Source organism: Cyclopterus lumpus, chromosome 11, assembly GCF_009769545.1.
Source record: "Cyclopterus lumpus isolate fCycLum1 chromosome 11, fCycLum1.pri, whole genome shotgun sequence".
Classification (NCBI taxonomy): Eukaryota; Metazoa; Chordata; class Actinopteri; order Perciformes; family Cyclopteridae; genus Cyclopterus; species Cyclopterus lumpus.
Window position 1 is genome coordinate 12905955 of NC_046976.1, and position 21645 is coordinate 12927599.

General features: G+C 43.9%; 1 protein-coding gene across 1 annotated transcript; it reads left to right on the top strand.

Moving 5' to 3' along the window:
• Positions 1–61: 61 nt before the first annotated feature.
• On the top strand, positions 62–21644 carry rftn1a (raftlin, lipid raft linker 1a). Its single transcript, XM_034545827.1, has 10 exons — positions 62–311; positions 5585–5736; positions 12413–12596; positions 15095–15203; positions 16852–17617; positions 17720–17923; positions 18608–18717; positions 18955–19058; positions 19508–19583; positions 19898–21644. The coding sequence occupies exons 2-10, from the start codon at positions 5589–5591 to the stop codon at positions 20315–20317; spliced, it is 2121 nt and encodes a 706-aa protein (XP_034401718.1). The 5' UTR covers positions 62–311; positions 5585–5588; the 3' UTR covers positions 20318–21644.
• Position 21645: the final 1 nt, after the last annotated feature.

Genomic DNA, 21645 nt, shown 5'->3' on the forward strand with positions numbered 1-21645 from the left:
GAGGATGAGTGTAAAGCGCCCTCTATTTCCTCCTCCTCCTCACACATGCCGGTGACAGAGAGGTAGGACGGAGTGTTTATCATGAGCCCGTGGGATTCAGCAGCAGTCAGTTGTAGTTTCTAAATGGAGGATTCGCGTGTTGTTCCCATTGCATCGCAGCACCTGACCTGATGTGAGTCTCATTCCAGCAGCCGTGACGGGGACAGACGGTAAAGACATTAAAGAGAGGCGGGACGCACATCGAGGCTCAAGTGTGAGGAAGCTTTCACCCCGGTGTACACACTTCACCCAAACGGGGAACGACTTGATTGGTGAGTAAAACTCTTGACAATTTTTTTTTACAAATGTACTTACAGAAAGAATATTGTTGAGCTATGATTATTTGCCAATATGAGTGATTGGAACTAAATGTAATATTTCCATATACAATGTGTATCTTTTATTGGGCCAATGTGAGTGTCCTCGCTGTGGAATGTTATACTACAGCTTTGTAAAAAATAAAATGTAAATAAAACTTAAGAGAGTTAACTGCTTATATCGTCTATATGCCCTCCTACAATACAGGTCAGGCCAGGAGTCATAGAGAAGTCTCAGGAAACCTTTCACAATAAAAACCCTAGTGACAAGAGAGAAATCCTCCTGGTTTAGACGTCCAGCCAGTCGTTTTGATTTGTGTGATGTTGTGTGTCATTTGTTATCCGCGGCGGAACGAAATGAATAAGCCCTCTGCTCGGTGTCACAGGTTGCAGTGAACTCGAGATATGCGTGATGGAGTAAATGTGTCGAGCGCAGATGGAAGAGGGGGATGTAGTGCGCGAGTGTGTGCGTGTGCGCGTGTGTGCATGTGTGCAAGTGTGCGTCAGAACGTGGAAGGTTTAGTGCGTAAGCGACCTGCCATGTATCATTTCCCGTCCACTAAACTAGCGGCGTTAACGGGCAGCACCGAACAGCCACGTGTTGTTGCGAGACTGTGAGTGCGGGGAGAGGCTGAACGCACCACAGACCAGAAACATGTCATTTCAAGGTCCGCTGCACCCACAAAATGCAAGGGGCATCAATTAGTTACATGGTCATGTGTGGGTGCTCAACATAGGCTACATCTATTTGAAAGCACTTGAAAAAAAGCACTCATTAGCGGTGAGTGACACCCAGTTTATTATACAGGCCATATTCTATAAATTGTTTCTACGCCAGATTAAATGCCTAACATGTTAAATGATGGATTCAAGTACCTTAAGAACGCACCTCAGTTGTTTAGTGAATTGATGCCCCAGTCCCATTTGTTGATAAACTGTTCTTCTTCTATAAAATAGGCTATGCAAGGTGCTGTGCAACAGACCAATACATCAACGTCATAATTAGTTTTTATCCTCCCCATGCAGCCTCATTAAAACAGTTTGAGGTGACTACTTTATTGCCTGCGGGAAACGCACCTCCCTCCAGGCAACTTGACATGCTCCCAGTCTGCTCTTCGTCACTCTTTCTGTCTGTTGCCCCCTCATCCTCTCCCTCCTCCTCTCCCTCTCCTCATTCTGTTCATTCCCCTCAAACCGCATCCTAGAAACTGAGTGGAGCTCCAACCCAGTGGGAGGGAAGCCCACTCCCCAGGACTCAGTCTGTCACCTCCAATTTTTGAAACGCAGTGAAACACTCAATATATCCTCCCAATATAATGCAGTAATGATGAATTAATAATAATGCAACCGTTTCATTCACATATGGGTTTTTGCTGTCAAACAATCGTGCAACTATAAAAAGTGATATAATTCACAGTCAAACTGTTGAGGGGCCTTAAAAATGTCTTTTGCATAGACGGTGGACTCCAAAGCAGTAAGAATGATGGCTTCCAAAAAGGCCCATAAAGTCCTATAATAAAAGAGACTGGAAGCCAGTAAAGACAGTTTTATTTACTGACGCTTGCTACAAATCAGTTCAGTGTATCAGATGACAAATGGAACACACCGACGTTATGTTACACGTAGCAAAACAAACCGTACACTCTTCCTCAGATGGCACAGAAAAATATCTATAATCCCTTCTTCAACTAATTTGTGTGTGGTAACCACACTGGTTAAGGTCTGGCTGAAACCACTTGTTTTTGTTTGTTTGAGGAAATCAGACAAGCGAGTGCATATAAACCCATTACTCTGACCTTCACTCATGTAGCACAGCTGAATGTCACACTACTTCTGCCATTCTCCCTTTTGTTAATGCTGATGCAGATTCATAGGAGGCAGTGTATTAGAGACATATACTGTATGTAAGAGCAGCGTAGCATTTAGTCTGCTGAGCCCGTCATCATTGATGCTTCAAAGTGCATTTCCACACTCGTACCGGGACCACGGGAAGTACTGATTGGCAGTACAGAAACATTGAGAGGTTTTAGAATGTGTCATTATTGTTTACTGATTTCTCATCATTACAGCTGTTGCTACCTGTAGCTAGTCAGCACAGTAGTGGATTACGATAAGTGGGTTTAAATATATATTTATTATATACAGTACATTGCAGATGTGAGGACAATAGAGATCCCCCCGCCACCCCCGAGTGGCACGGAAGGTAGCAGAGCAGTGGCATAGCGCAGACGGATTATGCTCTCGCGTAAATCCGCTGTCATTTCAAAACGCTCGGTTACAAGAGATTCTCTAATGAGAAGCCCTCTGCTTCTGCCTGTCTATCTTCCACTTCACTCCATTCTCTCTCTGGCTTCTTTTATCCGTCTCTCTCTCTCTCTCTCCCTCCCCCACCTCTCCCCGTTAAATTTATGTTTTTGCTGTCAAGGCCTTTTTCTGTCTGTGTGTTTGTGTCAGAGCAAGTGAGAGATTCTGTTTGAAGTCAACATGTGGGGGAAAAAGGCCTCGTATGTTGCGAAAAGGCCTTGAGTCTTGAAGGCACTGGAGTCTCTCCGCTACGACAACCACCTTTGTTTTTTATTCTATGTTGTGTCCAATTACAGAGATCTGCTTCTAAACCGAGCAGACAGAGTTCAGCGGTTTAAGCGAGGCCTTTTGTTTTGAAACCGTCAGCGTACACCGAAAAGCATGATGAGATGTTGGATAAAACAGTGGAAGCTGTAGGCTAGTCGAGACCAGGACCAGAACCAATCAGGTTTTATTTGAGAGCAATAAAACCAACTGCCACTAGCAAAATAGTAAGCGAGTTATTCCAAATTGTTCCGATTTTTTAGCACTGCATTATGCATAAAGACATTTTTGAAAATTGGGATAATTTGCATTGGGGTAGGGTAAAAAGCGTATTAAAATATAAATCTGTAACGAAGGAAATACTCACTGATGTCTTTCCCATATGCTGCTCTTCACATCCCCATTGTCAAATAACCATCATCATTATCATCTTTTGGCCACATTTTTCTCCACCATTCAATGCTCCACCTGTGACTCTCTTTTTTTCCTAACCAGCCAGAGATTAATCCTGCTCAACATCCCCCCATCAACCTGGCCCTTGTCCTCTTGCAGACAGAGCATATTAAAGCACTGCCCTGGAGGGGAAATGTTTGGGAGTGGATGTTTCTACGTGAACCAACTTAGTCATAACCCATAGCCTACATGACTGTCTGTCTGCAGGAGACATTGTAATAGTTTTATGGGAATTAGGAGGCTCAGCAGGGGAGCACTTTGAGTGCGAATGTGTGCCCCCAGACAGAAGGACTGGATATAATGTAACATTCTAATGTAAAGACGGGGAAGATCAACGGAGAAATGGACATCGTGGCGGTGATGAATTAAATGACTGCATGAGGAGAGTACAGTTTGGGGAAGGGATTGAAGGGGCGAGACTGGGGGGAGAAGTTGAGGAAATAAAATGGAGAGATGAGGGTGAAAGTAAAAGTCACGATTCACTGATAATGAATTAGGAAGGAGTTTGGTTCTGATTGGATGGACGAAAAAAAAGAAAAAGGAGAGAATGACAACAAAAAAAAGGACTAGATTACTGTCAGACTAATCAAGGCCATTGTAGCAGTAGAAAGAAGGGAGCTGTCCTCATCAAGGATGGCTGACAGAAGCAGAGCAGAGGCCGAAGACAAAGAGGTGATTAAGGCACGGGTCATACAAGAGCAGAGAATTGAGTGATGACACATTGAAGAGCTAATGGTGTGAGTGTTTAAGAAGGGAGCAGACAGGTCAAGAGGAGAAAGGAGGTGGTGGGAGGAAGGATCTAAGATACACGTCAACTCTCCTTCTCCTGCTCCCGAAGAGCCACCACACCGTCTCTCCTCGTTTGTCACCATTATGAAAGAGCATGCAGTATTGAAAGAATAATGACTCTTAATTGCTTGTTCTTTGCAAAATTTTAAAAGACAGAATGTACCGTCTCAAGACAGATGAGTCGTGAACATGTATCGTAGATGCTGGCCCTTTGTAACCTTTCGAAAATGCACGTCTCCCATGCAATCAAAGCTGTAAGTCACCAAACATGCACACACTCGCGTGCACTTACACACACCAGGCCTAATGTCGGTCTGTTAGGATCGTTAGCCGAGTTAATGTCTGTACACTTGGCCCAAGGGAGTTACAGAAGTGTGGCATTCTCCATGCTCCCTGAACAGATACAGAGATGCAGATATAGACCTGCCTCTGGGGAAGACATATGCACACACACTCGCACAAAGAGACAATCAGATGTGCACCTCACCGTGTGGCTCGTACAAGCCGTGGCAGACGGGGATATTAAGCACAAGTGTGGGGATGGTTTGAGGGTACCGACGCTGTCACATCTGATTAGCTTGACAATATTTGGATACACGCCTTTTTTTTTCTTGTCCTTTTACCCCTCTCTCTCTCTCTCTCTCTCTCTCCTGTCCTACACTCCACCCATTTGTCATTTCAACCCAGCTAATTTGGTCCCCAAAACCACCACCCTGCTTCTATGTGGGTGTAAATTGCCTGTTGAAATTCAGGGGGAGGGATTCAAAAGGAATTTTCAAGCTCCCTCCAAATTGTGTTTCCAATCTACTGGTCTACACAGTCTGAAAAACTCTTACAATAACATATATTTATTTGGGCTTCAAGGCCACCCTTGGATCAACATATATACATTTGTTAGCAGTAAAACATGTTTACTGTCGCTCCTCTCCTCTCCGTTCCCCGTCTATCTTGTCTCATGTCGCTTTGCTTGACAGGGCAGGAAATCAGTCTCATTTCTGCTTTAATTCGTTCTGATCAAACATGTCGCTCCCAATCAGCCCTATTTGATTAGGAGATGCCCGTATCACAGCACACCAAGCAGGTAATGGCTGACACTTTCATATTTCAGTCTATTGCAACGTGTGTGTGTGTGTGTGTGAGTGAGTGAGAGAGATACACGCACACACACACACACACATTATTTCTCGCAGCTTGAGCTTGCACGTGAGCAATATCATTCAGACTTGTGTGTGATTATCACATGCACACACACACACTCTATTGGAATTGCTAATGTGTTCTGTATATTTAGAAACTCTATCAATTACATGTCTCCCACTCGAGTCTTTGTGAGCACCCTCCTCAATTTTTGTCTTTTCATATCTAATCTTTTTAAAAAAAATCAGTTTTCTCCTCTCCTCTCCTCTTCTCTCCCACAGAGATATGGGGTGTAGGCTGCCTAAGTTGCGGAAGGCAGAAGAGAGGCGAAGCCCGGGCAATATCTACTCCACCCTTCGACGGCCACAGGTAGAGACCAAAGTGGGCGTGGCATACACCTACCACTTCCTGGATTTCCTGTTGGGGAAAGAAGGTATGGCTAAGATTATCCATGTAATGTCAATCGTTTCTGCATAACTGTTCTCCTGCGAGCACTTACAATGGTACAGTTCCCCAGTTATGTGCAATGGTTTTCCTTTGTTCTTTTTGAGCTCTTGAAACCCAGCGAGACGTGAACTTAATGTGACTTGACTGGACTTCTCCCACACTTGCATATTTAAAATAGTCATGTGTAACTTGTTTCTTCTTGTAAGACTTCTCCGTCAAAGATGATGGACACAAACATATGAGTATGGTGATCTTGCGTTTTAACCAATTTGTTTTATAGCTTTAACTGGGACAGATAAATGTTTTATTTATGGTAATCTATTCTTTTATGGCCTATTAACATATTCCCTTTATGTCTGAGATGATTGATGATAACGCGGCTGATCTGGGCAAAGTCAAACCAAAGCCGCCCTGACAAATTTCAACAATTATACAAATATTGTAGCATCCATATCTTACATGCTATTTTATGGAAAAGAATCCCACAATGCAGTGCTGCGAAGATGAAAAAAAGTGATGATGATTCATTAGTGTCTGAAATTGGTCACAGTAGAGTACCTTCCTGAGTGTTTATTATATCCTGCAGTGAACAGTGAATGAGTGAGAGATAGAGGAGGTCGATTTCAGAAACAAATGAAAATAACAAATGTTATCATTAGTTGCAGCATATCTGCATATCTGATTCACATTTTTTTCCCAGTTACACTCTCGCGGGGGAAACAAGCTCCAAGGAACGTGTCTTCACATTTGGCCATAATTCAAAGGAATTGTTTTTACTGAGCACCTTGTTCTTTTATAAGTGTGGTTGTCAACTCCTGTTTTCTGTTGAACCCTGCGCCGCGTCGCCATCCTGAGCTCTGAGCGTTTGTGTGTTCCACTCATAAAATATAGCCACGGTTGCTGTTCCAACTTTAACCAGTTAAAATGAAATGTTTAGGTCAGCAACTCCTCAGAAGTGTGTGTGTGCGTGTGTTTTTCATACTGTAAGTATCTTGAGGGCGAAAAGTGGCTTATAAGCTGAAGTTGTGTCTTTGTGCGGCTCCTGTTGCAGAGAGTTCAAAGAGTTCTCAGAATCTCAGATTCAGCTATATTGTGCACGCTCAAGCCCCTCCAACTTCCCCCTGCCTCTCCCTCGCACAGTGACGATACACATAAGCTGATGTGTGTTTGTGTTTCTGTGAATATGAAAAATAGTGTGTCTGATATCACGGGGGGGGGGGGCGCGTGTGTGTGCATGCTTGCGGCGTCTTGAGAATGTTTGATAAGAATCCTCTTGAGGCATCTGGTTTCTAAAAATACTAATTCTGCCATTGTGTTGGTGTGGACTGTGAAGAGATAGAACGGAGGGACGGAGCGAGGGGAAAGAGAGGCGAGGAAGAGAAACAGATAGTGTTAAAGCGGATATAAAAGAATCACTTCTTTTCCCTTATGGCTTAATGTTGCTACAAGTCTGCTCTGTGCTCTCCATCACCCGACGAGCTGAAGCAGGTGCAAGTAGCTCACTGAAGTCCTTTTTTTTTAGAGTTTCCAAATGCAACATGGTAACAGAAGACAGCATGCAGAATGCCACAGCCAAGTGGCAATGGTCGGTTGCCAGTCGGCTTCATTTACAGCCAGCCCTATTATGTTTGGCAAATTAGTTAGGCCGTAGTGTTGGCTGAGAGAGATCTGGCAACTCGGAATGGTGCTGGTGACCAAAACAGACAACAGACATGAGGATTGCTCGTCTCTCTCTTTGCTGAAGGCAGGAGCAGATAAATTGTCTAATCGCATGGGCAGCAGCGGCACACACGTACTGTAGATAAAGGAAGACCACACACACACACGCACACACACACACATAGCGACGGCGGCGCATTCACGATCACATAAAACACTTTATAGCTCTTAGTCAACAGAGTTAGTGTTATCTTTCAACCGACAGGCAGGTCATTTATATGGTAAAATTCACTGACGCCACCTGAGCTGCTTAAGATGGGTATACTCTATTTTAGGATAAACAAAGCTACTGTGAATTTATTGTGTACGTGTATGTATGTGTGTGTGTGTGTGTGTGGTGAGAGAGAGTGGGTGGGTGTATGCCTGTCTCTCTCTCCTTCCCTCCCTCCCTCTCTACTTGTGATCGAGAGACCAAGAGAAGTGAAGGATTCCTGAAGGATTATCTGATTGTTTGTGGAGATTGAGAGACCTCATTCCCAGCAAAGGGATTTATTTGTATTTGTGTGTGTGTGTGTGTGTGTGTGTGTGTGTGTGTGTGTGTGTGTGTGTGTGTGTGTGTGTGTGTGTATATATGTAGGAGGTGGATAGAGGAATCTGTATGTCAGTCCATGACATTGAGGAAACCCACGGTCAAATCCATGCTTTAATTCAATTTGGCTTCCATTAGTGATATTATTTTCCTGCCAGCGTGACTTGACGACTCCTACACAGTAATGAAAAACAAATATATTTTTCCCGGTGCCCCTCTGAGATATGTGAGACTAGATGGCTGTTTATTAAACTCAGCCATGTTCTCAGGAAGAGGAGCTTAATGTTGAGAATGAAGAGGAGTACAGTGTGGTGTGTAACCATGTGACCTTTGACTGGCCAGAAACTCACCAGAAACAAGCCTTTGTTTTATGAGCTTTGCGCTAACTGCTAATATTTCCGTGCGACCAAGCCCAACTTGCTCACTCTAGGTCAGAGCGACGCTGTGGTGAGTACGGGGAGGATGAGAAAAAATATGTTCGATGTTTCTGGCATTTGGCCTTTAATTTACACATGGACCATTTATTTTATTTTCAGTCATATTGTACAGAATTGACAAATTAGTCTCTAATCACCAATCTGCTGCACCTTGACACCTTTATAATAAGCCCATTTTAAAAACTGATTGGTTAGCTTGACATGAATGTAGAAAAATGTAACAGCCAGGTCTGACATTTTAACCCTCCTTTGTGCCGAAGCTGTGCTCCGATAATGAGCAGAAGAGATGGAGGAGGAGGCGGCCGCATAGCAGGAGCAGAAAAGAGGTAGGGAAAAGTATAAGGGAGGGAGAATAAAGTCAAGGAGCTGTGACAGAGAACAGAAGGTGAAAGAACGAACGGTGCATGAAAACCAGAGATACCAGTGAGAGTTAGTCAGGTCTGGAGCGAGGAGGGAAGCGTAGTGTCTCGAGAGCGAGGAGGTGTGAGAACGAGCGAGCGGGAGTCAGGAATCTTGAGGATGTGTGAGGAAGTAAGTTAGGTGTGATGCTGCGTGACTAACGCACGGAGCTGAACGCTGCTGATGACTTTCTGCCGCCCTGCAGAGACGGAGACCCACTCGGCTCATTAAAACTTACAACATGTGCCTTATGCACAGCAGTGTGTGTGTAGGCATGTGTGTTTGTGTGGCTTTTTAATACTGTATACCTGTGGGCAAGGTTATTGTGACTCGAGGTACACAGTATGTCTGTGCGTATGTGTATCAACACCTGAGTGCTATGATGGATAGCTCCTCTGTTGACAAAGACCAATATACATTCCCTCTGCTTTATGTGGTTAATCTGTGCTCTCAGAATCTGTCTGAAGTATTTGGCTCAGAGAGCAGACGAAGCACAAATCCATCAGTTTGCGAGATCTTTGCTGCCTGACACATATTTCCAGGCATACTCATTTTTTCCTGAAAGATTGTTGACTTCAAATCATCTTTCTTGATACTTCCTCTACGCAGTTTCAGTCTTATTGGCTTGAGAGAAAGGCAAAGATGGCAGTGATTGGCAGCATCACATCTTCATGGTACTTTGTGCGCCTGAAGTGCCACACTGTCTTCTCTTGCTTTACATTACATTACATTACATGTCATTTAGCTGACACTTTTATTCAAAGTGACTTACAATAAGTGCATTAAACCATGAGTTCAAACTCGGAACAACAAGAATCAAGCAAGTACAATTTCCTCAATAAAGTCAAACTACAAAGTGCTATCAGTAAGAGCCATTTAAGTGCTACTAAAGTGCTACTACGGCGCTACCTTCCCTATTCAATGTATAGTCGAAAAAGATGTGTTTTTAGTTTGCAACGGAAGATGTAGAGACTTTCTGCTGTCCTGACGTCAATGGGGAGCTCGTTCCACCAATGAGGAGCCAGCACAGCAAACAGTCGTCACTTCGTAGAGTGTTTAGCTCGTTGCTTCTACTGTACTTGCAAGCCAGTCTTGTCAGACATTTCCTGTAAAGCCGGCCTTCTGATTGGACCCTGTTTGACAAAGCTCAGATGCTGACCAACAACTCTCATAGCCTGCGGGTGCATTCCCAAAAGCAGTGGGGAGCTTCTGGCTCCAGGAAGCTGATTATTTTATAGTCACTGTTTTGGCACATATCCTCGCCTAAAAACTCTGCAAGTCATTAGAAGGCTATTTAAATAAACGTGAACCTCCAGCAAGCATAGGGATAAGCCTCTAGGGTGGCTGTGAGTGATCCCCATGCATCACCTAGCAGACTTAGTGCAACATCTTTCTTTCTCGTTCTCAGGCGAAAAGAAAGATGGCCCATACGCGCTCACTGAGATACTGTGGCACACACACACACACACACCGCAGAATATGCTTTAAAGTCAGACATTCTGGGATTTTGTGCAAGGAATTAATAAGTCCTTCCAACCGTCAACAAGAAGGGGAGGACTCTCGCACCCAGAATGCAGCTTGTGAAATCCAGGGTCAAACAGTGAGGCGTCGATCACGACACACGGCGGCTGTGATGTGGTCAAAGCTCCGGGTGGAGACGGAAATAGCAGAGCGGGGATCAACGGCCCGACAGCCGCTCTGCAGCGTCTCGTGTCCGTGAAAGAATGCACCTGTGGGTGTCTGTATCTCCCTTTTTAAACATGCATGTATGAATGCAAATGTGTTCTCTCTCTCACACACACAAATATGTAGGCAACTTCCACTTCTTCGTAACTATTCAGAGCCTCAAAGTTACATGCATTTTGCACATAACACCCCTTGCCCTGACTAACTGGCACTATAAACCTCCACCCGGCTTTTCTGCCCTGAGCTCTTCTGAGGCGGAATTGCAGCCTCCCTTTAAATCCCACTGTGGCAGACAGTATAAATGAAGTCTCTTCCCAGCCCAAAGCGCTGCATAATACCCTAATAACTGTATGCCTTGCCTGAATTAGCTGCGATGCTTTGCCTGGGTCTTGTCGGTGGGTGAGTGCCAGCCGTGCACAGCTAATGACGGCTAATGACTGTTTACGCTGACAGGATCGTTGTTATCCACCCCACCCCAGTCTCCAGCTGTTATTATTATCATCATCAGTGTACTGCTTTTGATAAGTCCCCACAGACACCCGTGTAAGTGTTTGCTTGATGAAAGTCTCTCTTGGTTCCAAGCAGTTATGCCAACATGATGTGATGGTCTGATTTTCTCAGGGAGTTTTTATTTTAATTTAAAATGGTTCCCCCCCATTGTTGAAGAGATGGGAGTGTGTGTTCATGTGCTCGTATCCCTTGCATGCTGGCCAGCCTCTCATAGATGTGTGTGTGTGTGTGTGTGTGTGTGTGTGTGAACACACCAGATGATGAAGAACAAATTGAAAATGAGATGGCTTGCACATTTTTTTCTCCTCTGTGTGTGTGTGTGTGTGTGTGTGTGTGTGTGTGTGTGTGTGTGTGTGTGTGTGTGTTTGTGGGTCTGGTTAATTTATTCAGGTTATTTTCTCTTCTCCAGACCCATGCAAATGAGATTGAATGGGAGAGGATGACAAGCATTCAGGCACAAACAGACAGCCTCATCTCTCTCTCTCTCTCTCCCCCCCCCCCCCCCTCTCTCCATCTCTGCTAACTGCCTCTCTCTTTCTGTGTCTCCCTTTTCTTCACTTCTCTCATCTCATTTTCCACGCTCTCTCTCTCTTGCACACCTGGCTTCACTCAGTGATACAGAAACACATACATGCACGTGTTCCCTTAAAAATCCAGTGAACAGAGCAGGAGCTTTACCACAATGCACCGACCCCTGAGAGGGCGGTTCACGCAAACATTGCGCTGTCCCTTGCGGATTTGCCGTGACAGTTGGCTTCCATACGATAAGCTCCTCTAACCATTTTCCACTGAAGTAAAGGTTTTCTAGTAATAAGGGAACAGGCTCTGTGTTAGCGAATTGCTGCTAATGCCACACAGCCAAGCAGGCAAAGTGATAGCATTGTCTTTACAACCGTTTGATGTGTGTGTGTGTGTGTGTGTGTGTGTGTGTGTGTGTGCACGTGCGCACCTGTGACTGTATTCAACTGCCTGTTAGTGCAAGCGGAAATGTGTTTAGTCTGTGTCTGTGAAATATGGATGAGTGTTCAAAAGCAAACTTTCCAGCATGCATATGTATGTATCCTTTTGCATGTGTGTTTTCCAAAAAGCCAGACGGTGAGGCTAATAGTTCTGGTGTAATTAGTTTCAGATTTACCGTGAAGATGCCATGTGTTGTTGTTCAGGGGGAATTATCATAATGCAACATGCTCTGTCTTTATTTCTTCACACCATTTGTCCCTTCTTCCCCTTTTCCTCTTTGTTCCAGCTTTTTTACACTTCTAAATTGCTCTCTACTTTTCCCCATCCCCCTGGCTCTTTTACAACCTGCCATGTCCATGTCTTGACCATTTGCCATGTCTTTTCTCTTCTCTCCCTCCCCTCACCTGTTCTCCTTCCTGCAGAGGTGCCGGTGTCATCGGTGCTTTGTCTCTCCTCGGTCAGAGAGCTACCGGTTCAGGTCCGGGAACTCTACGCGCAAGGTTTCGTCCTGGTCGCCGTCCACCCTTTTGTCCATCCATGCGGCCCTAGTCACGCACACATCCAGCGCCAGCTGCACCGGGCCGTGCTGGTCCGAGAGACGCCAAGGTACACAAATTAAACACACACAGTCAGAGTGTGCCACCTTTTATGGAATAAACCAGTTTTCCCTCTAAGGATGCATGTTGCAGATTGATTAAAATAAATGAGATGTTTAATTTGCAGCCATTACATTACATTTCATTTAGCTGACGCTTTTATCCAAAGTGATTTACAATCATACACCGTAGACACAGCTGCGGGGAGCAATTCGGGGTTCTTGCTCAAGGACACATCGACTAGGGCCGGCAGAGGTGGGGATTGAACCGCTGATCCAGATTCAGACAGTAGTTAGAAGGTAGCAGCCTTTTGCAACTTCATTGTTTTGACATGGAAGCCAACTGAGACCCATTACCACGAGCAGAATTCTGCACCTCACCTCCTTCTCTTGATGTAAAATTAATTGCAGATGAGTCAGCCACAAAAAACTAACTTTAGCTTGTTGTCCCAATTATTTCCCTTTTGACTATAAATAATGCTATAATGTCTGATTTGATTACATGCCGTTGTAACCCAGTTATTCTCTGGTGAAAATATAATATTCAGTCATATTTGAGCAGAGCATTATTTGCATTCCTCCCTAACACCAGCTCTGGTACGGCGAGCAAGCTGAGCTTTATTCTCAGCATCTCTTCGTGGAAGTTACTGAACTAAACCATATTCTGCATGCAGAGAACTCCTAAATCCTGCTGGTAGAATCATTTGTAGCTCCATTCTGATTTGGGTCATAAATAATGTACATTCTTCCCATTTTTGGCCCAGTTTTATCTCGGGACACGTCATGTTTTCAAGAAACAGGAAGTCTGTATTACATATCATTCATACTGATATCCCCCCAAATTCCTCATAATAGCATTTAGCCATGCAAGCGGCATCCAAACTGAAATATCTCATTAACTATGGGATGGATTTACTCATTTATGTTTCCCTGTGGATAAATCCTGCGACTTTGGTAATCTCCTGACTTTTCATCTAGCACTACCAGCAGGTCAAAGTTTTATTTTATCCAGTGAAATAAATTAACATTTACTCCATTGGCACAACATTTGGTTCAGACATTAATTCCCCCTCCAGGTTGAATTGTAATAACTTCAATGATAACCTTTCATCGAGCGCCATATTCTGGTCATAATTTCAATTGGTCCAATTATTTCTCTAGCGAGCAAATTTTAGCATCCTAGCATGCTGAACCAACATGATACACATACCTGCTAAACATCCGCATGTTAGTATTTGCTCAAAGCAACACTGTGCCAAATCCAGCCTCACAGAGCTGCATTTTTGTTTGATATTAATAGTATTGGAACCAAATATTTATACTTGCAAATACAGTTTCTTTAGAGATAAAGTACCATGAAGCTCAAAGGGATTGTATATCCTTGTAGCACTTTACACACCAGATGTCAGTGAAATAATCCACACTATCTAACATATCTGATATCATCTTACAAAACTTTCTGATCATTTGGATGAAGAAATGTATTTATTGTATAGAGATGCGGACCCCCGTGGATCAGTCTCTTTTTACTCGGACAACTATGGTCACATATGTAACCTTTCATACACGTGCTCTTTTCAATTAAAGGAATTACTTTGCTTAGCTTGCAGTTTTGGGGCATTCTCCTGTGTTCAGCGTACTCTTTGTAATGTGAATTCAAGGAATAGCTTATTATGCACACACACACACACAGGTGCCATGCTACCCCCTTTGATGCCCCTCCTGCCAAGTGGTCCTGCTGCTTCCTGGCACCTGTCACCGTGGAGACGGCTGATTGCATCATCAGCGCTCGCCAGAGGGGAACGGCATGCTGAAAGAGAGAAACCATCTCTCCATCCTTTCATCTGCTTTCTTCAGTGATGGCTGCCCCCCCCCCTTTTCTTTTGTCCTCCTCACCCCCCTCCGTCCCCTTTAACTCCGCCTTTTATCTCCCCATCACTGCCATCCCCTTTAATCAAAAACCCTAAAAATGAAAGAAAACCAAATCTGACAGATCTACTGTTTCAAATCTAGCTGAGAATGTCACTCACGCCTCAGAGCACAAGATATTACCACGGCCTTCCCACTGACCTCAATCCAAATGTGAAGAGGCATATCTGAATACTCCTTTTATGATCGTGTCTCGCAGTGGAAGCAGAAGGAAATTCAGTCCCTCTCTCTTTCTAATAAATCTATTGTGATGGTGGTGAATGTGTGCTTCCCTTAAATGGAAAATTCTGACTGTACCAGAATTGACATTATGTTTCTGCTGTGATCATTCTGGGTCAATGAGTGCTCGTGAACATGAGCATGTCTGCCAGAATCTCGTTTAGACTGTGATGTTACTGGGTGATGGAACTGCTCCGGTGATAATGGACAAGAAACAAACCCAAAGGAAACCTAATGTAACTGTATGATCACATTTTACATTTTCTGGTTCATAGGAGCAGAATTGAACTGAACTAAATGACATATGATGGATGCTTTATACTGAATATTTGTTTAAATACTTTCATTTCTTCCCCTACAGTTCAGAGAAAAGCCAACTGAGGTGGGCAAGACATCGTCTAGAGACAGACGTGTGTGTGGCAGGTCATCAGGCTGCTGACCCAGAGGTGATCCAGAGCTATGTCAAGAGGGTGAGTTCAGTATTTTGCAATCAACTCATTGTGTCTGTGTAAGAGTACTAGGGATGCACCCATCAAAGTGTTCTTCCCTAATACCAATTCCTATACCTCAACTGAAGGTACACCTCTGATACCAATGCTATTTTTGTCCGTTTTCTAAGGTAGCATGAGGCAAGGGATTGTTGTGGTACTCAAAACAAAGTTGGTTTCAGTTGGTGTTGAAGACTACAAGTTTGAAAATGAAAGAAATCTGGGGTTTTGGCATTCGAAAGAAGTGAGTTTAGCAGACCTCTGTAGCCCGCTCCTCCTCTCTGCATGAGGCTAGTGGCTGAAGGTGGCAGGATTGTATGGAATAAAAAACAGCATATATTTAAAAAAAAGTTGTAAATCTGTCTGTTAACGGAGAGCGATGCTAAGTCAGTGTAATATTCCAACACTGGTAACACTGGTCAGTGAAGGGAACATTACAGGGCTCAAAGGGCTACAGGCAACTGCCTTTAATTGCCTGTATTTGCCATATGGCAACCCTTCCTCTAAAAAAAAAATAGATAGAGGAGGAAATAAATCAGAAAAACGCACTGGATCCCCTCTCGTTGCAGCTCCTATGCCACTGTGCACCATCCCGTAACTAGGAAACAGAAGGAGGAGTGATATAATAAATGGAAGGTCACAGAAGTTATGGTAAACCATAATGAGACTTGGCCCTAAAATACCCTGCCAACCACAGCGTCATCACTGGCATTTATCAGCTGTAAAACTCACTTTTAGTCTCTGTGCTCATGAATTCTGCAACAGTCCCACAATGGGAAATGAAAATGTGCTCTATTGAATAGATTTGCATCTGAACACACATGGAGCACAAAGGGAAACCTGATTGGATGGAAATGCACATCACTGAATATAATGTGATAGGCTTCGGCAGTGTGATATGAATAACCAATCAGATCACAAGCTGCCAGAGAGGGTTCAAGATAAGAACCCAGGAGTGGTACCGGGCAGACAGAGTGACAGCGTGTGTGTGTGTGTGTGTTCAGTTTTGAAATTCTATACTTCTATTTCTCCAGCACTCGCTATCCCACCCACTCTCAATCTGTCTCCGGACACACTCATCAGATAAAATGGCGTGACTTTGTGTAATTGCGAGTTCGTTGGATGGTAATAAGGAGACTGTTAATATGATGTATGTGTGTGTGTGTGTGTGTGTGTGTGTGTGGATGAGTGAAGTGTCAAAAGTAGTGAGGTAACGGGGGAAGATGCGTCTCATTATTGTTTGGTGGTAGTTTGCAATCTGATTTCTCTCCCGTTGAGCCCGTCTCACACTGTCATCCCAAATATCAACTGACAATTAACCGCCAGAGCTCCAGGGGAGGGAGCGGCACACTCGTACACACACGGATGCGTTGAGATAATGAGGTCCTTTTGTCATTTGAATATTTGATCTTTGCAGATGATTAGGTACGTTGTTATTTTGCAGAATATCTACTCTGCGTACGTCAGCCTTTTGTTTGTGTGTAAATGAGGCTTTGTTTGTCTGACTATACATAGACTGTGCACATGTATTAGTGGTGCTGTGAATGACTTATAATATGGTTATATTTATGCGTCAATCCAATATATTTTAATAGAGTTTATGGTGTGTGTTTGCATGCTCCATCTACAGATCCAGGACGTAGCAGAGCAAGGAGTGATGTTCGTGGGCTTCCTCCAGCAGCCGGGTGGAGGACCCTGCTACTTGGGGCACTGGGATCCTGAAGAGCTGTCCTCCTTACATTCAAGCCCTTCCCCCATTCGTCGACACCCCTTCAGCGCCAACAACAGCCCAACAGACCCTCCAGAGCCACATCATAACGACGCCGAAGCTGAACATCACCACTTTGAACCTCAAGAGTTCGATCTTGAAGGTGTAGAAAATAACACACGGGACGACAACCCAAAAGAACCAGACTTCAGGCCGCTGAAACCCATACAGAGTTTAGAGCTTAATCGAGGAGGGTCCTTTGAGCAAATCCAGACCTTGCAGATCAGCCTCAAAGAGTCACTAGAATCTACAAACCAACTTCAAAGTCACAGCAAGCCCAGTGTAGACACAGTTCAGTGGTGTTCAAATCAAAACCCAACAGACGCCCAAGGGGACCAGCGGTGTCCCAGCCCTCCAGAAGCTGCTGGTATAATCAGACAGAAGAAGGACCATCTACCAGGCCTCAAAGAATCCACAGAGAAACATTTGAACCTTTCCAACCAGAGAGAAGGACAAAGTTCAAGCTCCGACAGCTGGCCCAGCTCTCCTGAACTGGACGGAAACCACAAAAGAAAGTCCAACTTCACAGACGGGCAGAGCAGTTTGACGACGCACAACAACAACAATCATATCCGGCTCAAGAGTTCAGAGAAAGATAAGAATTCAACTTCACCTCCAGCGCAGGGTGGTGAGTAACTGGTTTTGTACGTGGGGTCAATGGCCACGTCGTCGTAATGCAAAGTTCTATTTTGTGTCTTATTTGTGGATTTGTTTGTTTGTGTGCCTTTAGGGATGCAGCTCTTTGCATTGTACAACCACACAGGGGAGCTGAACGCTTCAGTGAGGTTCTACTCAATCAGGGTGCCACTGTTAATACAAAAGGAAGCCGGGTTAATCACGGACGTTGACACACACTGGCTTGACCACATGACTCAGCATTTCACCAGCGGTGCGCACCTCATCGACGGGTTTTTCCACCTCGGAAATGATAACGGTGCGTTTCAAGGCCACAGCAGTGAACTACTGCTGATGATGTGCTTTTACTCCTACATTTAGAGTCATATCATAAAAAAAGGTGTCAAACGTACCATGAAGTGAGCAACTTTAATGTAGGCAGCATGAGTATGAAGTCAGACCCAGTGGCGCAGCTAAATTAATTCTTGCATCCTTCCAGAAAAACTTATGATGGTGAAAATTGCTGCGGCTGCAAGACTGATGAGATCAGTAAGATTGAACCAAAGCAGTGAAGTCGAAGGCCTGAAATAAGCTAAAATGTTCTGTAAACCTAGAGGGAACCGTTGAGATGGGTGACCAGTATCACCATTTTTCCATAGTTATTTGATCTATTAATATAAACATATTGATTATTGCAGCTTTACAGTATCTCTTTCACCGCATCACCTCACCTTTCACTGGTTCCACTAGTTCTTGGGAAGAGGAAACCGCTGCTGGGTAATGGATGATATGCATGGCCTGATGTACCATAAATCCACGGCTTATACTATAAGTCACTGTTCAGTCACCCGTGCAATAAGTCGGCTTTAGCAAAAGGGAAGAGGGGATCAATAGTGAGAGATTGGAGATTGGAGAGTGGAGATGAGCTTGTAACTCCTGTCTGACTTGCACACATCCTCCTCTGTTTGTCTGACTCTGTCTCTAATTTGTCCCGCTCCTGCAGACAATGGGGTTTCATCTGTGGATAGTGTGTTCATCTTCCAGAGCTCTGCAGAGGAGACCACAAACGCCTCCTACGACGCCATCGTGGTCGAGCAGTGGACCGTTGTTGATGTGGGTCTTTTGAGTTTTTAATACTCTGGTGAAGATGTGCACTTTGAGAAATCCTTTGTGACTGAAGTCGTAAGCTCTTTTCGGTCAAACATTACATAAGAGTTGAGTTGATGGAAAGTATGTGCTCGTGGCTGAGCTTAAATGTGCCTACCTGCACGGGTACTGTGCTTTCCGTTTTACTTCTCTCGTGTGCGAGCGCACTGTATTTGTCTGAGTGCGTTTCTGTCTCATGTCCAGGGTGTCGCGGTGAAGACGGACTACATCCCCTTGCTCCAGTCTCTGGCTCCTTATGGATGGAGGCTGATGTGTGTGTTACCCACACCCATTGTCAAGACAAACAGGTACAAGATCGACACCCCTGTTATAACCATAAACTCACCGGTCCTCTGCTTTCCCTTCATATTCCATAACTTCAAAAAACATCACCTACGTGCTGCTTTGTTTTGTTTTTTTAGAGTCATTGTTCTTTTGTCGGAAACACTTTCATTCTTTTTAGGATTAGGCCTGACAGCGTATCTTTAAAAAAAAATTGAAATAACAGTCATTTTTGATGGTTCGAGATCTGACAAATCACCATCGTATGCTCATCCCTACATGAAACCGCTTTTGAAATCCGATGGCGCCGCAAACAAAAACACAGTCGCTGATGTGCGGTTGTCTCGTAACCTGTCACTTTACCAACCGCGGCGAACAGACACTTGATTTCAATACAAGTAGCGACATGCGAGCTCCTCGGATTAGAACGTAATAGGTGACAGTCGTAAAAAGTGCCGCTCTCTTCTTTCTGCAGTGACGGGAGTTTGTCGACCAAGCAAATCCTCTTCCTTCAGAGACCCGTTTTGCAGCGCAAGAGAAAAGACTTCAAGGTTTGTTCCCCTTTGTCTTCCATCTTTGCAGCAAACCTGTCACTTGTGTCTGTAGTGCCTTTAGGACACAAGCTTTATGTCACAGAAGGTGCCACTAAAAAAGTTGCGTTACTAAATATGGGATGTACAGAAAATTTGAAACCGCTCGGGAAAAAAAAGTCTAATAATAGGCAAAGAGTCGACCGTACACTGTACAGGAAAGAGGCATCAAGGAAAGAGGCTTTGTTGTGGTTTGGCAGGTGTCTGGAGAGATGGAAAGAAAAAGACACGCCACTAAGTGCAAAACTGTCTCACGCACATCTATTTGTTTTCAGATGCTGAACCTCAGGGGTCGCAGCAAGACAAAGAAAAAGTCTACTGGAGAAACGCAAGAGGAGAGAGAGAACATGTCCCCACTGATGGAGACAGAGATGGATGGGTTGAGAAGAAACACAAAAGAGGAGGAGGAGGAGGAAGAGGCCGAGGGGAGGAAGAGCAGGGACAGCGGAAGGAGCCTTCAGAAGGGTGGAGAGGAGCTGGAAGAGGATGCACGGCATCAAAGGGGCTTCTTCTACCTTTCGGGGAGCAGGGCTTCTGTTGAGGAAGAGGAAACAGACATTGATAACATCCCTCTGTCTGAGCAAGAGAAGTCGGACAGTTGGACAGATGTGTGCCAGAGAGATGATGGAGGAGTCAAGGAGGAGCTGAAGACGGAGGAGCGCATCAAACAGCAGCTGTTTTCCGGCGTCTGTTGACACATTGGGCACAAAGCAGGCGAGGAGTGAGGCCTGTTAGGTTTACGGAAAAAAAATGCCTTTTTGAAATCACTGTTTTTTTTTTTTATTCCAACCCAGATGTGGTCAGTCATACTGTTACTAGTCATCACGTACCGTTACCTTCGCTTCAGTCTGCTCGGTTTCTGGCGTTAACACTGTTGCGAGTCGTTGAGGTTGTAGCTCCCATGTACGGGAACGTGTCGTGCAGTTCTCTGCTTTGGGTCGGTATTGCCGTTTGATGTATCAGTATATGAAATTAAACAGTTCAAGGCTAATGGAGAACAACCTAGAGCGAGTCTCCGGTCCAAGCATTTTGTGTTATTTTCTTGCCCCGCGTTGTATTTGACTTATTTCTTGTAAAGGGACTGTTAAGAAGGGAAAACTGATTTCCAGCGGCTCACTGTATTTTTATATGTAAAGTATATTATTTAAAAATCAGGGCGAGAGATAAAAGTTGACAAAGTTTGTAGTACAATGCTTAGAGCCTGAATGATATACATGCACTAGACAATTAGCTTGTCTAGATATCAACTTAATTATTAACTAAGAAATTGCATTAGAGAAATGTGTCTTTTGTCCTTGTTAAATACTGTGGTTTATTTGCAAATTCTAAAATATTTAATTGAATGCACTCCATCACAATTTAGACAAACAGTTTTAATAAGGATCCCTTAAATTTGGTAGTAAGAAAAATGGATTTCAGACGATTAGTTAAACAATTCTGTTCTACAACGCATTGAGATATTAGATGCTACATTTTATTGGTCTTAAACATTCAGTTTGTGTAAATTACAAAATAAGTATTACGTCATTAGCTCTAGTTGAAATCTAGATAGTTTTGGTTTTCTTTGGCCAGGTTTTGAGATGGACATCTCAAATCCTTTCTTTACCTCAATTCAATAGAGGTGAAAGGAATTTAGTCTGCGGTGCTTGTTAATAAATACATGAGAAAGTGAAACATCTCTTTTCAGAAGCATGTCCCGGCTACTCCTCACAACACATGGTCGACACTTTACTTTGACTTTCTTCAGTAGAAAACCTTAAGGTCTGTTGATTATCCAGAGTAATGTTAGCATAATTATCAGCAGCTGATATCTCAAACCCAAAATGTCTGCTTTGTTAGATACAAGAGAAAATTATTTTTGTCATTTGGGAGAACTGACTTTTAAAAAGGTTTTTTATTTGAAAGAAATGGGTGAATTAGAACTATTTATTACTTATTTCCTGGAACACCTGTGTCATGTCTAAGTAGTGTAACATGTGAGTCTTTATATAAAAGCAGAAGTCAATAAAGTGTTTAAAAACAG